General features: G+C 49.1%; 1 protein-coding gene across 3 annotated transcripts in view; it reads left to right on the forward strand.

Moving 5' to 3' along the window:
* Positions 1–1125: 1125 nt before the first annotated feature.
* The window catches only part of ATP10A (ATPase phospholipid transporting 10A (putative)), a 182943-nt gene continuing 167490 nt past the window's right edge, over positions 1126–16578 (forward strand). For all 3 annotated transcript variants that reach the window (XM_077938947.1, XM_077938948.1, XM_028850630.2), the window contains exon 1: positions 1126–1784. In XM_077938947.1, coding sequence (XP_077795073.1) covers positions 1336–1784 — 449 coding nt within the window. In that variant the 5' untranslated portion in view covers positions 1126–1335. The remainder of the gene's footprint in view (positions 1785–16578) is intronic.

Below are 16578 nucleotides of genomic sequence, written 5' to 3' on the forward strand. Positions count from 1 at the left end.
GGGGAAGACTTAAGTGATTTGAGTCCATCCAGGGCAGGGCCTTGTTAGCAGGCACCCCCAGGAAGAGCCTGGGACCAGGGCCAACCCTCCAGCCACGGCCTCCTGGGCAAGAAATAACTGCTTCTCATCTCTGTACTTCTTGAGTGGGAGGCAAACAGTCATAGCCGTGGGACATCTGTGGGGTCTCACTGCGGACATGGGGGACTCCCAGCTCCTTTTTCCACGCCGAGCTTATTCTCCTGCCCCCTCTCGGATGCCCCATGATATGGAGGGAAGCCCTTCGCCCCACACTTCTGGGACACACTCCTGACCCTCCTCTCTTTTCCCCACAACCATCCTCGCCTCCCCCGCCGTCTGGGCCATGACAGCCACCTCAGAGCTACAGCGCACAAGGAGCGTTTCGGTCCTCATGATTTCCCAGGGAGGGAAATAGAGACTCAAATACCTGCAAACCAAATCCTATCTTTGCTATAGCGATATATTTCTCCTTTCCACGAAAAAAAGAACAGAAAAAAGAAAAAGAATTTAGGAGAGGAAGGACAGTGATGATGATGGTGGAAAGGAAACTGTCTAGTTCACCCAAGAACGAAATCTGAAAGTGGTGGTGGGGGCTGGGCAGGGGGGTAGGGAAGAAGGTCTCAGAGGCAACGCGGAATCGCCCTTCCCAGGGCTCTCCAGGAACGGAGGTCCTCCGTAAAAAAGATTTAAAAAATTGGAGCACTGGATGCCATGGCTCATTTGGATTCTGATTCCAGTTGATCAGCGGAGTAGGGTCCTAACCGGGGTCTCCCAGGTCGTTTCGCCGTCCAGGATGAAGCAGATCTGGCCCCTGGAAGGGCGCGCGGGCTGCTTGGGGACGGGGCGCCTTTTCTCGCGCTTCGCGGCGGTTTCCTCTCTCCTGCTGCAGCCAGCGCGCGTTTGCAGTGTTTTGGGACCGGACTGATGCTTCTGGGAAACGAAACTAAACCTCTCTGAAGTTTCCAGCTCGGGCTTTTTTTGTTTCCCGCTATCTGGCGTGGCCCAGTCCGGGCGCGGAGCGAGGGCGGGGCCGTGGCCACCGCGGCGGAAACGACCCGGGCCGGGGGCGGGCGGCGCGGACAAGGGGGCCCTGTGCGGCACCCGCCCAGCCTGCGCCCTGGGGACTGCGGCCGGGCGGCGGGGCTGGACGGGAGTGGACGGGACTGGGCGCGGGCCGGGCGCGCTGACCGCGGTCTCCGTGCGTCCCGCAGGCTGGGAGCCCGCACCGCCGCGCCCGGGCAGCGAGTGATGATCACCTAAGAGGCCGGCGCAGGCGGGCGTGAGTGGCGGAGGAGCCGGGCGCGGCGACACGCGGCCATGGAGCGGGAACCGGCGGGGACCGAGGAGCCCGGGCCTCCGGGACGGCGGCGGCGCCGGGAGGGCAGGACGCGCACGGTGCGCTCCAACCTGCTGCCGCCCCCGGGCGCCGAGGACCCTGCGGCTGGCGCGGCCAAGGGCGAGCGGCGGCGGCGGCGCGGGTGCACCCAGCACCTGGCCGACAACCGGCTCAAGACCACCAAGTACACGCTGCTGTCCTTCCTGCCCAAGAACCTGTTCGAGCAGTTCCACCGCCCGGCCAACGTGTACTTTGTCTTCATCGCGCTGCTCAACTTCGTGCCGGCGGTGAACGCCTTCCAGCCCGGCCTGGCGCTGGCGCCGGTGCTCTTCATCCTGGCCATCACGGCCTTCAGGGACCTATGGGAGGACTACAGCCGCCACCGCTCCGACCACAAGATCAACCACCTGGGCTGCCGGGTCTTCAGCAGGTGAGTCTGGCCGGCGGGCGAGCGAGCGCTGGGTGGCCCGAGGCAGGGCGCCCCGGGAACTGGGTGTTGGGCGCGGTGATTGGCAGGGGCTGGGTGCTTGGAGGGCAGCTCCACTCAGGGTGGAGGGCCCGGCTGCGCGGGACCTGGGACCAGCCGAAGCCACAGCGCCGCCAAGGCCCCTCTGCGCCCCGGCCGCGGCTAAAGGGACGCCCTGGATACGGGGACGCGTGGGGAATCCCCTGTCACTCCGTGTCGGAGCCAGAATGATCCCAGGGCTAGAAACCGACGGCCGCTGGACATCCTCATCCGCAGCCGCCCCCATCTGAAGTGAAAGGCAGGGAAAGCCAGCCTGGCCCCCTGGCCTGAAGTCCCCGCCTCAGTCCTCGGCCGGGCACAGTGATCTGGGAACAGCCGGCACCAAGTCCCTGCCTCAGTCCTCAGCCGGGCACAGTGGTCTGGGAACAGCCGGCACCGGACAGTAGAGCTCAGTCTGATAACAGCTCGGCTCGGGACAGCAGCAAAGTGAAACTGCCGCCAAGTCCTGATGTGCCTGGCACAGCTCAGGTACCAGGGCAGGGAAAATAACAGCAGTGTCCATCCTCCACTGTGAGCCATGAGCCGTCAGCCAGGCACCGCCCGATAGCTGCCTGCCTAATTTTTTTCATCTTAACTTGCTTCCTCGGGGAAAGAGGCTATGGGGGGTTTGTGAGCCCTGCTACAGGCAGTACTGGGGTGACCCTGCGATGGACCTCTCCTGCTCTTCCCTCCCTGAGTTTTAGAGTCTCGGGCGGGCCTGTCCAGAGGCCTGCAGCCTTTTCAGCCTTTATGCTCTCCACCCCAAGAGAGCCCCTTGGTAGATCCATCTTGGAGCTGTGTGCAGCAGCCTGGACCACCTCAAGGCCCTGTCCCTGAGAAAGGTGGGTCGTCTTAGCTTTCCTCCAAAGCTCAGCCCATCCTTACCTCCTGCCTCACCTTGCTTGACCCTGGTACAGGGACTGAGATGGGCTTCTGAATAGAACATTAGCGGTATCTGGCTTCCATCATGCATGGGGAGACCCCAGGAAGCCCTATTCCCTCTTAGTGGCAGATTGTTCCCCTAAAAGAGGAGGGTCACAGTGGTTCTTGCCTCTTAGAGGCAGGCATTCATGAATGCCTTAGACACAGGCACTCATGGCTTGGATGAAGCCATGGATGTGTGCCTCTGTAGCTGAGTGCCTTTCTCCCTCCCAGCAACACTGCAGTGGTTATGCTCCATATTTATGTAAACAGAGTAAACGGGTTCAGAGAAGTTAAGTAAACCTGCCCAGTGTCACACAGCAGCAAGGTCGTAGTACTCAGATTTGACCCAGGTCTTCCCGACTGCACAGCTTTTCGAATATTTCTGTGCTCGTGTGAAACTTTTCTCAGAGTCACTGGAGGCGCTTGTTAAAATAACAGTTTTCCAAAGTGTCTCACTCAGCAGGCCTGGGATTGAGCCCAGGAATGTATTAGATTAGTGTGCAGGTGACTCTTACATGATGGCTCACACTTTCAGAAACACCTCTCTGCCTGCTCCCAAGCCTTGCCCTTTGGCCAGTCAGCAAGCGTCACCATCATTGGAGCGGGCTGTGGGATTTCCTGGCACCTGTTCACCAGAAGCCTGAGCAGCGACAAGAGTGGCACCCCTTACACAAATGCCCTCAGTGTCCCCCGCGCGAGGCCTCCACCACATAGCCCTGCTGGGGTTCAACAGTTTTAAGCCTTTGCACAGATACCACTTCCTGTTATTACTGAGCCTGTAAACTCCTGTAGCCTCCTTTTTAGAAATACTTATGCCTCAGGAGAAATATAGTTTATTTTCGGTTGGCAAAGTGTTTTGAACCCATTATGTCACTTGATCCTTACAGTAACTATCACACCCATCTTGCAGATGAGGAAACTGAGGCTGGGATCTAAAAGCTATTCTCTTGCCTCTATGACCTTGTAAGGCTTCATGGGACTTTGAAACTTCAGCTTCCACTTAGACTACACTCATGTATGTCCCCGTCCCCTTCCACTCTGCCCTTGACTCCAGGCATCCTAACTCTCCCTCAGACTCTGTCTTTTTCCCTAGTGAAGGAACTGTCAGTGTTTTTCATTCACTTCCCAGCTGCCTTGAGGACAGTGGCCCCAATGCCCCATTTCTGTTTATTGTTCCCTGGGAAGGCAGGTCAAATTCTTCCAGTCCCAGAAAGGCTGTAAGAGGTGGTGCCAGGCCCTGGGAATAGAAGGAGGAGGAGGCTGGTTTCACCCAGAGTTTACTGTAGGGACAGATGGCACCGTAGGGCATGTCTACCAGGTGAAGTCCTGGATGGGGTTCCCAGCCCTGGGATGCAGGCTCCATGTCAGGTGAGGCCTCCCAGCGCAGGACAAGAGTCAGGGACGGTGATGTGAGGCCGGGAAAATGTTGCCAAGCAAGATGGGGCAGAGGCCCAGTGCTGCAGTGAGAGATCGGGGGCGGGGGGTTGACAGGGTCATGGCACAGAGCTAGAGAACAGGTTCTAGGGTACACTGGGGTGAAGCATCGACATGAAGCCCTGGCTCTCGGGACCTGGCACCCAGACAGCACAGAGGAGCCAAGGAAATGACTTCTTGTCAGGCCAAGGTCCGTGCAGTGCCTTTGGTTGACTGCAGAGAAGATCAGAAGCAGGACTGTGAACTGTCTAGGTCTGTTTTGTGTGGCGCCTCCTCCAAGTGTTGCTGCTCTAGCTGCTGTGTATAGGAGTGTCGGTCCAAGCATGCAACGCATTGTTCACGGAGAGTATGAGCAGACTTTAGCTAGAAGTCTTACCTGCTGCCACTGTCCCAGAAGTGACTTCTTGGACATTCCCTTGTATGTGGATGTGCAGCCTGTAGTGTGTCATCATTTATGTGATTCTTTATGTGCTGTTTTTCAGTGACACCATCCTTGGGCCCCTTTCTGTGAGAATCCCCTATGGAGCCTGTTAGAAATGTAGCTTCCTAGGCCAGGATGCTTGAGGAGCAGTGCTCTGTTTCCTCCTTCTGAGCCCATTTTCTCCTCATGGATCTCACACGCTATTTAGGAAAACCCTCGTGAGCCACACTCAGCAGGTTGGAGGAGCGCGGGGTGATTCTGGGGGTTAGGTCCTGCCTGTGGTGCCTGTGGAGGGGAAGGGCCCACCCACCCAGCGTCACTAGGCTGTGGTCCAGTGGGATGAGGAGGGTGTGGGAAGCCCCTCTGGTCATATGGACCTCGGTGTTGGCTAAGGCTGTTCAGAGAAGCCATCTTCCCACAGCCCTAGGTGGGAAGAAAGGGGCTCCCTGCGCTTGAGACCCTGCCACTCAGGGAGCCCTGGTGAGAGTCTAGGGTGTTGGGGCCTCCGGCTTTCACGTGGGGCTCGGACTTCCCTTTAGCCGACATCGGTGTCCAACACTGAGTGTGCAGCTGGAACAGGGTGCATATCCCTGGGGGCTGAGGGCTGAGGGGGCAGCAGAGTAACCTCAGGGCTCCTGCTGGGCCAGGCTGGAGGAGGAGAGGGGAAGGGGAAGGGCACAGGGACTCAGCCCAGGCTGGGAGAGTGGCGGGCCGTTCTGCAGGCAGGAAGCAGAGATCTCCTATCAGAGGAAGACTGTGTGCCTTGCAGAAAGCACTCTCATCCACCTCTTCCACAGCAGTGGTTGGGGGGAAACCTTCAATCAGCAGACCTGGCGCCCTGCTCCCAGAAATGGAGTGTGCCTGGCAAGGGTGCTGCTGGAGGAGGACCTGGGCCAGTGACCTCCTCTCTCCCCCAAAGCCTACCTGGGCTATTGTTATCTTTTTTTTTTTCAGTTTTCTCCCTTTTGCTTATATGTCCATTGTGATGACTTGAATATAACCTTATTGACACCTTTCAGTGTCTGTCTCCAGGATGATGTAACCAGCAGTGTTTCCGCAGGAAATAACCGGAGGCGACTTTTCCCTGAATCTTCTGGGCTCTGTGCTTGGGTCTGAGGGCGGTGTCTCAGTGTCTTTCCGTCATCTTTTGGGAAACAGGTAGTCAGGAGGTGTTCTCTGCTTATTTTGGAATTGCCCTACTTTTGGTCTCTTCCCCTCACTCTGATTTTCACTCCATTTTCCCAGTCCACCAGGGTTATTTATCCAACCTGTGTCCCCTGCCCTTCATGCTTTGTTGTTTCGGAAAAGCTGAGCAGATGAGATGGTGAGATTCTCACTGAACAAAGTCCACCTTTTGTTTTCTTTTTTGCTGGGGCTTTTGTTTTTCATCTCCCCTCTCCCACTCCTCCTCCGTGCCTCTTTCCCTTCCCTTCCAGGTGAGCCTCGTTTCTTCCTCTGCAGCGTCCTTGGCTCTTTCGGGGCATATTCCCTCCATCCCTCCCTCTTAATGCAACAAGAGGCCAGCATTCTTTCCCCTGGGAAGCACAGCATCTCTGTCATTTGAGTAAAAGGTTTGCAAAAGCAGAGACACCAGGATAAGACCCAGGAGTTAGGAACGTGCAGGGACCATGCCAGTTCTTCTTAAGCAGGGTTGACATTCCTGTAGGTAGGTTAGAGCACTGGGCGCTTGCGGAATATTATTTCAACATTGCCATTCACATGTTTGTTGGAAATAGTTTTTGGTACCTGTTACATGTCATATATTACTGGGCTCACGAGGTCACATTGCAGTGGAAAAAGAACATTTCTTTTCCGAAAACCTTGGTTGTCATCCAAAGGCAGGCTGGATCGTGAGGCAGTTCTTTTTCTGCTTGTTAATATGAGCCAAATGTTGTATATGCACAATTCCATTTCATCCTCCCAACGATCATGTCATTTCCACATCCCCATTCCACAGATGAGGAAACTGAGGCTTCAAGGTTCAATAGCTTGCCTAAGGTCACGCTCTTAGGGGATGGCAGTACCATGATTTGAGCCCAGATCTACACTGCTCTGATCCCGTGTTCACAGTTATTACCTTACTTGCTATTCCCACCCCAAGAACAACAGGACTCATTAAAATAATTATTCTAGAAAATTTAACATACATAGAAATGTGCACATGTAGCAAACCACCATGTACCATCATCCAGTTTCAACAATTAGCAACTCATGGCTAACATTATTTTATCTGTATTCCCACCTACTCCCTCCTCCTCTGTCATTCTGATGCAAATTCCAGACATCATGACGTTTTGCCTGTAAATGCATTGGTATTTGTCTTTAGAAAAGCATGACTCTTCTTAAAACTAAACTGTAAATACCATTATCATACGTAAAAAAAAATTATTATTTTTAAGACAGAGTCTTGCTCTGTTGCCTAGGCTGGAGTGCAGTGGCGTGATCACGGCTCACTGCAGCTTCCATCTCTTGGCCTCGAGTGATCCTCCTGCCTCAGCCTCCTGAGTAGCTGGGACCACAGGTGCACACCACCACACCTGGCTAATTTTTCTTAAAAATTTCATAGAGATAAGGTCTCACTGTGTTGCCCAAGCTGGTCTCCAACTCCCGAGATCCAGCTGTCTTCCCAAAGGGCTGGGATGACAAGCCTGAGCCAGTGTGCTGGGCTGCTTTCCTAATATTGTTAAATACTCAGTCTGTGTTCAGATCTCCACTTGTCCCATAAATGGGATGTGTGCATTTCAATGTGTACGTTTGAATTAGCGATAAAGAAGGCCTACTCAGCAAGTGGCTGATAAATGTTTTAAGTCTCTTTTAATCTATAGACTTTTCCCCCAGAAAACTCTATATTCTCTTTCTTTTTTTCCCTTGCAATTTATTTTGAAGAAATTGGGTGATTTGTCCTGTGGGGTTTTCCAGGGCCTGAATACTGCTGATGATTCTGTGTGGTTTCAGGTAACATGTTCTTTTCTACTGTAATTCCTGTGCGTCGGTAGGCGGGCCGCACACTTCCTCCGCGTTTCCTCAGGCTCAGGTTTGAATTTTTGTTGTTGTTGTTTTGGTCTCCGCATTCGTAGGTGGCGTTCTGCACTCCCGTTAGGAGACACGTGTGCTCAATTGTCTTTTTGTGATGTTGACAGTGATTGATGATCATTGCCTATATCCATTGATTTATTAGAGGTTGTAAAATGGTGGTGTCCTAATTTATGATAGGAAATACTTTTATAAAGAGACACTTCCCCTCATCTACTACCTGGTTTTGCAGTGGTCCAGCCTATATAGTAAAAGAGAAATAAGTGCTTGATATTGGATCACTAACATCTTCTAACACTAACTGTATTTTAGTCCATTCTCAGGTTGCTATGAAGAAATATCTGAGACTGGGTAATTTATAAAGTAAACAGGTTTAATTGACTTACAGTTCTGCATGGCTGGGGAGGCCTCAGGAAACTTACAATCATGGCAGAAGGCATCTTTTCACAGAGTGGCAGGAGACAGAATGAGTGCCAGCAGGGGAAATGCCAGACACTTATAAAACCATCAGATCTCGTGAGACTCACTCATTATCACGAGAACGGCATGGAGAAAACCGCCCCCGTGATTCAGTTACCTCCACCTGGTCCTGCCCTTGACACGTGGGGATTATTACAATTCAAGGTGAGATTTGGCTGGGGACAGAGAGCCAGACCGTATCAGTAACCAGTTAGCTTTCTAAAATTCTTAAACTTTCTACTTTGAAATCGTTTTAGACTTAACAGAAAAGTTACAAAAATAGTACAGATGCATACCCCTTACCCACCTTCTTTTAATTTGAACATTTAACTGCACTATAATTTTCAAAAACCAAGAAAATAACATGAGTACAAAACTATTCACTAAGTCACATTCTTTATTTAGATCTAAACAGTTTTCCATTAATGCATTTGTAAGTTTTGGTCAGTATGTTTACATGTTGGTCTTGTGTCCTGTCACCTGGCTAACTCATTTATTATATCTAATAATTGTTTGGTGGCTTCCTTAGCCTTTTTTATATAGAACCATTCATCAGTAATCAGAGATAGTTTTACGTATTCCCTTTTAACCTGATATCTTACATTTCTTTTTTTTGCCTGATCGCCCTGCCTAGAAGCTCCAGTATAATGTTGAATAGGAATGGCAAAAATGGATATCCTCCTCTTGTTACTGATCTTAGGGGGAAAGCATTCTCTTTTGCCATTGAGTATGATGCTAGCTCTGTGTGTGTGTGTGTGTGTGTTTTAATCAATATCGAGATTTCAAGCTGTGGGATTTTATAGTTGCTCTTTATCAGGTTGAGGAATTTCCCTTTTGTTTCTACTTTATTGAGTGTTTTTGTATCATGAAAGGATTTTGGATTTTGCCAAAGGCTTTTCCTATGTCTGTTGCAATGATCATGTGGCTTTTATGTGTAGTTCAATTAATATGACATATACTCACTGATTGATTTTCAAATGTTAAACCAATCTTGCATTCCTGGGATAAAACTTATGTGGTCATGGTGTGTACAGATCTGTTGTTATATTTTGCTGGATTCCATTGACTAGAATGTGTTGGAGAATTTTGCGTTTGCATTCATATGTGATATTTGGGATTGGGGGCAGTGTGTGTGTCTTTGTCTGGTTTTGATATCAGAAAAGTACTGCATTGGTCTCATAGAATGAGTTGGGGAGTGTTTCCACTATTTTCTTTTTTCTTTGAGACGGAGTTTCACTCTTGTTGCCCAGGCTGGAGTGCAATGGGGCAAGCTCAGCTCACTGCAACCTCCGCCTTCCAGGTTCAAGCGATTCTCCTGCCTCAGCCTCCGAGTAGCTGGGATTACAGGCACACATCACAACGCCTGGCTAATTTTTGTATTTTTCTAGTAGAGACCGGGTTTCACCATGATCAGGCTGGCCTCGAACTTCTGACTTCAGGTGTTCCATCCTCCTCAGCCTCCCAAAGTGCTGGGATTACAAGCGTGAGCCACCACGCCTGGCCTATTTTCTTTTTTGGAAGATTTTGTGAAGATTTGGTATTAATTCTTCATTAAATTCTTGGAGTAATTCAGCATTGAAGATAGCTTCAGTCTGAGCCTGGGCTTTTCTTTGTGGGGAGTTTTAAAAATTACTATTGCAACCCATTTACTTGTTATGAGTCTGCTGAGATTTACTTTCTTCTCAAGTCGGTTGTGATAGTTGTATCTTTCTAGGAAGTTGTCCATTTCATTGAGTTACATAATTTGTTGTTGTAGAGTTGCTGATGGTATGCGCTTGTAATCCTTTCTATTTCCATGAAGTCTATAGTAATTATTGTGATGTGGTCTAAAAGTGATTTTCTTTCCCCCCATTCCTTCTCTATTATTAACTAGAATTCTTAGAATAGCTGCTTTTCTTTCTCATTGATTAGTATACTCTTTGACTGATGTCATTGTAGTCTAATGGAAATTTGTTTTATTCTGGGGATGATCAGTGGATATGAATGTAATTGATCCTTTTGCTCACACTGTTCCAGCTGTGGCCTTTGGGAGCTCTTTTAGGTTGGCTCTCCTGTCCTTCACAGGCCCCAGCCTTTCTTCTTTCTTGACTCCCCCTTTCTCTCTGACTACATGGGATGTTCCGGGCTCATCTATTTTGGCTGCCCCAGCTCTAGAATCAACCACTTCTCCTGCGGGCTATATAACTTTTCTAAAAAAAATATTATTATGAATTTGCGGATTTAAATATAATTTATTGGTTTTGGTTCATTGTAGTTATTATTGTAATTGATTTCTTTGGTCAGTAGGAACCAATCAAGTTGTCTCCCGAGTCTTTTTTTTTTCTGAGACAGAGTCTCACTCTGTTGCCCAGGCTGGAGTGCACCGGTGCAATCATAGCTCACTGGAACCACAAGTCGTCTTGTTTTTGGTTGTTTTGTTTTGTTTTAGCTGATTCTTTTGGATTCCACCAGGTCTTACTATTTTTAATGCAGTTCTTCTGTACCTTTCAGTGGCCTTTGAAGCCCCACCCGTCTGTTCCCAGGTGCTATCCCATGGCCTGCATGGTGCTCATTTAATGGTCATTCTTTGTGATGATTGTCAATTCTCAGGTTCCATCCTTCCTGCAAGGTAGGGGTCAGGGGTCTCATCTTGGGGGGGAGTGCTTCCTTTCCGATGTGTTGGCAGACATTTAACAATCACAGTGACTGGCAGTGTCCCTGGCACTGGTACTCACAGCCGGGTTTGCTGGTTGATATGTGATGCCCCCACCTGCCTTTCCCAAAGGCCAGTCAGGCCTTCACTGAGAAGCATGTTTGGAAGAACCTTTTAAAGACAGGGCTTCCCCACGTTTTGGGAAGGTTGAGAAGGGGCGGGGTGACTGTTAGACTCCTGCTGGTCACAACGTGGTGCTCCAGCTTCTTGTTGAACTCCTGCAGCAGGGGAGCCCACTGTGCACCTTTGTATAAGACTCACCTTGCCATATTTAGCACAGTGACAGAACTTACAGGAAATATGAAGAGCTATTTTGATTTCTGCTTTTTTAGAAGACTCTTAGCCTGACTTTCTGTGTTTACTTGTTTTGCATTTTCCCGGAGTGCAGTTTGTACGAATTCCCCTGCACATACCTTGTGGTTATTTTTCCACTGGGGATACTGTATTTTGGAATACTTTGCCTACCAAACTATTTTTATTAGGCAATTAAGAATTTTTATCCTCATTTTAAGTTAGAGACAATGAAAACGCCCTTGTAGGGCCTAAAGGAAAACTTCTCCTTTGTCCTCTGAATGTTTGCTGGAAATCAATTGACAAAAGTCAGATTAATAAGAGAAAAGGCATGCACATTTATTAACATGCATAGCACAGAAGAATTGTAGGAGAATGATTGCCCAATCTCAGTGGAGTATGGAGGGTTATATACCCTCTTTCTTAGGGGAAAGGGAGATGGGAAGTGGGGATGATTTTAGGGGAGTAGTAAATGGGTTTTAGGGGAATTCACTGTGCTTGAAGAACACAGCAGAGTCTGGGCCACAGGCTTTCAGGCCTGCAGAGCACACAGTGGTTTGTGACAAAAGCCTGTCCAGCCGTGTTGACAGACTTCAGTTTTTCTTCCCACAATATGAATTCAGTTAATACAAACTTGTTTTCCTCTTTGGAGTGTCTGGATTTTAGGGAGAGAAGGGAACTTCAGAGGAGTTCATCTTGGGCTTTGGGTGAGACAGAGGATTGAGAGGTGGGGTTGGGGGGTGGTTAGAGAGCCGCTGAGGATTCTTCCGTTCAGCACGTCAAAGTGCCATATTTTGGGGGATTGGTTCCTGAGCCCCAACACCCTCAATGAGGTCAGACCCTTGCCAGCAGTTGGATGCTAGGCAGAATGCATTTCTCTTCATCCCAGTGTTCTCATTTAAATTGGAGGGAGGATGGCATTCAATAGGAGAGAGGATAACATTACTTTGGAGCGAGGATGGCATTTAACAGGAGGGAGGATGGCATTCAATAGGAGGGAGGATAGAGAGAGGATGGCATTAAATTGGAGGGAGGGTGGCATCAAATTGGAGAGAGGATAACATTAAATTGGAAGGAGGGTGGCATTCAACAGGAGGGAGAATGGCATTTAATTAGAGGGAGGGGAAGAGAGAGGATAGCAGCCTCTGGTGTGCTGTGAGGAATACGTGAAATAATGCAATGCCAGGCAGGCAGGTAAGAATTTGAAAAGGTTAGTTGCAACTCATTATTATTACTGTTACTACTGCTATCATTATTACTACTAAGATCTTTTGATCAAAATAAACTTCCTCAGTTTTTTAAATTTCTAAAATAGTTTTATTTTTAAAGATGAGGTCTTACAATATCGCCCAGGCTGGTCTCGAACTCCTGGCCTCAAGCAATCCTCCCACCTCAAGCCTCCCAAAATACTGGGACCACACCTGGCCTGTCAACCTTGCTAAGACACTGAGTTGTACCTCCAAGCCTAAAGAACTTTAGGTGTCATTTAGCTGTGTACTTGTACCATGAGTAAATGGACAGCTTTTGGAAAGAATTTTGAAATATTGGGAATAGATCTGACCCCCATTGAGAATTTTAAGGACCACCAAGGATCCAGAGATACCCTCTATTGGCGCAAATGTCTTCTGAGAAATGTACCTCACTAGAAGAAGCACTCTGGGAAATGGTAAAATTAAAGCATTCTTTGTTTAAATGACAATGTGGCGTATATTGTAAATGAAATTGGATTTGATAATAACCTTTTTGGAGGAAGGTTTGTTTTGAAAACATAAAAGGAGTTAAATTCATTGGCTCATTTAATGATGTATTTGATTCATTTTTGCTTATCAACAGTTATAACAATTAAAAAAAAAAAAACCTAAAGTGAGTATTGGTTTTCAAAAGGAAACAACCTGTGGCAGGAATGGAGAACCTTGGAACAGACGCCTCCATGCGAGTCTTCTCAGAAAGGAGCTTAGTGGGTGCTTTGGAGGCCCGTGAGCTTTTGCATAGTAGGGAACTTCAGATCCGCTCAGGGGTCTGCCGTATTTCTGTTTCAGCATCAGATCTGCCTCTTGTACAGGCATCTAGGACTTTTCTAGAAAGGTCCTGGGGTGCGAACAGACCTCAGCGTGGGCCAGGCCAGGCCTGACAAGGCTTTCTCCCCAAGTTCGGGGGAGTCCCCAAGAGATCCCTATTCATCCCTCCCCAGCCTCTGTCTGCTTTGCTTCCCCCAAGAAGTGATGTTTGGCATGGAAACTACTGCTTCTAAAAGAATCCAGTACACGAGGGGTTAACGAAACGGCAGGAAACCCAAGCTGTCACCGCACATTTGAACTGAGTCATTTGCAGAGTTTAAAACATTTCACTACTATGGTGTCCTGCCTTTTGTTTTTGTATACTTCTAACAACAGTTTAAAAAGTCAGGGCCAGGAAAGGTAAATGTAGCTTCCAAGTTCTATCCTTTGTTCAGATGTGACCCTGGAGTCCTTAGGTGCTCTGTGCAGGAGGGGAGGTGAGCGCGGCCGGTCCTGGGGGGCGGTGGGCGTGGTCTCGCCCTGCCCGGGCCGCGGAGTGAGTCACCCGGGCTGGGGGTGGGGGGAGGGAGGGAGGAAGGAGCAGCGCTGGGGCCGCAGCAGCCGGACGCCCTATGGTTCCAGTTCTCCAAAACTGGCCGCCGCGTAGGATGGCGCCTGGGGACTCGCCTCGCCTGTGGGCTGGCCCCCAGGGTGTGGCCACATCCCTTTTTCTGGGCCTTTCCCTCCAGGGCTCGGCTGAGGCGGCAGCAGACACAGCTGGGGCCTATCCTGCTGCTTTTTGCCAAGTTGGAAATCAGTTTTGTTTCAGTTACAAAACGCATCCACGCCGTCTGTCTCGGTCATCTCCAGTGCTGCACCGTGGCCCAGGAGCATTGTGAGAGGAAAGACGAGGCAGGGCGAGAGCGAGCTGGGGAGGCCCCTGTCCTGCTGGGTGCCCCCCGCTGACTCTGTCTCTCTCTGAACAAACCAACCATTTTTGAACATAACTCAAAGCGATGTTTTCCAGAATGTCTCATATACATGATGGGCTACAATTGTTCACCTTCACTGAACAGTTTCAAAATATACGTGGCATGTGATTATTTTCTCAAAAAGGGTAATCTTATCGACCTGCATGATTTAATTATATTTAGTTATGTATGCCTTGTCCTTCATAATTAATTGGTAGAAACCTAGGTAATGACATTTCATAGTGCCATCGTTATCACTGTCATTATTTTATTTATTCATTTTGCCAGGACACACTTTAGTCAAACCAGATGTGTGTGTCTCTTCCCGGCATTTAACTCTCATTGTGACTTGCATTGTAATATTTTCCATGTACACATTTCTTTTTTTTTTTTTTGGAAAGAAAATCATTGCTTTTAAGCAGGATGGAAAGTTTGATTCATTCCGTAGAAGTCTGGTTGCTGCCTGTGGTCTTTCACATCCACGGGGAGCATGTTTGGGGGCCAGGAGGCCACGCTGACAGAGACCCTCAGGTTCTCTCTCGCATGGAGGTGAGAGCCAGAGTTGAGCTCAGCCCTGCAGCTGCACCTCGCTGCTCCTTGATCACGGTTAAATTCCTCCGTTTCTGGTCTTTTTCTCTATTTCTCCTTTCAGTTTCCTATCCTGTGTTAATTTCTCTGTAAAGCGTCTGGCCAGACTTAATGGGAATTCTTTCATAATGCGCCCTTGGGACTTGGAGAACTCATAGAAGGAGGGAGGGTGGTGTCTGTCATTCTTGGCTCTGTTCCCAACTACTGCAAGCAGTGACATCTTAAGTCAGTTCCTGCTTATTCAGTCCTGCACTAAGGATGTCTTTTTATTTTCTGTTTTCTGGTGCTTTGACATCTGGAGCCTTGCTGCCTCCTGAGGGACAGGCCTTCCCAGGGCTAGATAATTCCTAGAGATAGCAAACAGCATTGTTGCAGCATGCTTTCCGTGTGCAAGCCATGCAATCCAACGTCCACACCCTTGGCCCCCTCCATGTTTCATCCACTGTGCACCTGCTCTCATCACCCCAGGTCCAGCCACCAGGCAGCTGGGGACAGCCGTTTGTCCCAGGGTCTACCGAGAGGTTATTCAAACTAATGGATTCTACGCCTGCTTACCCTGCTTTCTCCTGTTCTTTCCCATGGAAGGCACAGAAAAGACTCCCTCCTCTAACCCCGGTGTTTGCCTCCTAGGACCCTGGTCTCCCCTATGTTCCCCCTCCCACAGCAGTAGGTGTGGCCAGCTCCTTCTCCGGAGGACTCTGAGTAACAAATCTTCTTTTCAATGGCAGTCCTCTCCTGACCTGTCAGCCCCACAGTGTTTGAATAATAATAGAACTTAAATTGTAAAACACCCCTGGAGCTACTGCCCTGGGTGAGGTCCCATGAGAAAGGGGAATGCAAGTCGGCTGCAGTTAAGTTCACTAATCAGCTGATGGTGCTTAGCTACCTCAACTGCAGCCGTTTCTAATTCCCCTTTCTCGTGGAAAAAGATGGGGAGATTATTCTGGAGTGAATCGTGGGCCCAGTGTAATCACAAGTCTGTAAAAGTGGAAGAAGAGCGGGCAGAGAGATCCAATATGAATACTACTTAATTTGCCATTGTCAGCTTTGAAAGTGGAGGACCTAGAGTCAAGGAGTGTGGGCAGCCTCTAGGAGCTGGAAAATGAAGGAAACATTCTCTCCCACAGCCCTGCTGAAACCATTGTTTTGACTCAGTAAGACCCATGTCAGATTGACCTCCAGAATTGTGGAATGACAAATTTGTTTAGCTGGTGCAGTGGTTCAAGCCTATAGCCCCGGCTCCTCAGGAGGCTGAGGCAGGAGGATCACTTGAGACCAGGAGACTGAGGCTGCACTGAGCTGCGATTGCGCTACTGCACTCCAGCCTGGACAAGACCCTATCTCTATTAAATTAAATAAAATAAAACTCCCCAAATTTGTGTTACTTCAAGCCACCGAGTTGTCATAATTTGTTGCAGTAGCGGGAAGCTAATACATGTGTTCACTGCGGAGTCTAACAAACAGATAACATGTTTTTTGTTTGTTTGTTTTGCATCCTCATTTTACAGATGATTAAAAAAAAAAAAACTTTAGAGGCCAGGTCTTGCTATGTTGCCAGGCTGGTCTAGAACTTCTGGCCCTCACACAGTCCTGCCTCAGCCTCCCAAGTAGCTGGGAATACAGGCTCTCTCTGCCATGCCTGGCGGAAACCACCTTCTTAACTACAGCTTTTTGTGTGTTAATATTGATTAAGATCATTTCAGTTAAAAAATGGCTATAGGCCAGGTGTGGTGGCTCACATCTGTAATCCTAGCACTTTGGGAGGCCAAGATGGGTGGATCACTTGAGTTCAGGAGTTGGAGACCAGCCTGGACAACATGGCGAAACCTCATCCCTACAAAAAAATATGAGAAATTAGCTGGGCATGGTGGTGCATGCCTGCAGTCCCAGCTGCTTGGGGGGCTGAGAT

Source organism: Macaca mulatta, chromosome 7 (genome assembly GCF_049350105.2).
Source record: "Macaca mulatta isolate MMU2019108-1 chromosome 7, T2T-MMU8v2.0, whole genome shotgun sequence".
Classification (NCBI taxonomy): Eukaryota; Metazoa; Chordata; class Mammalia; order Primates; family Cercopithecidae; genus Macaca; species Macaca mulatta.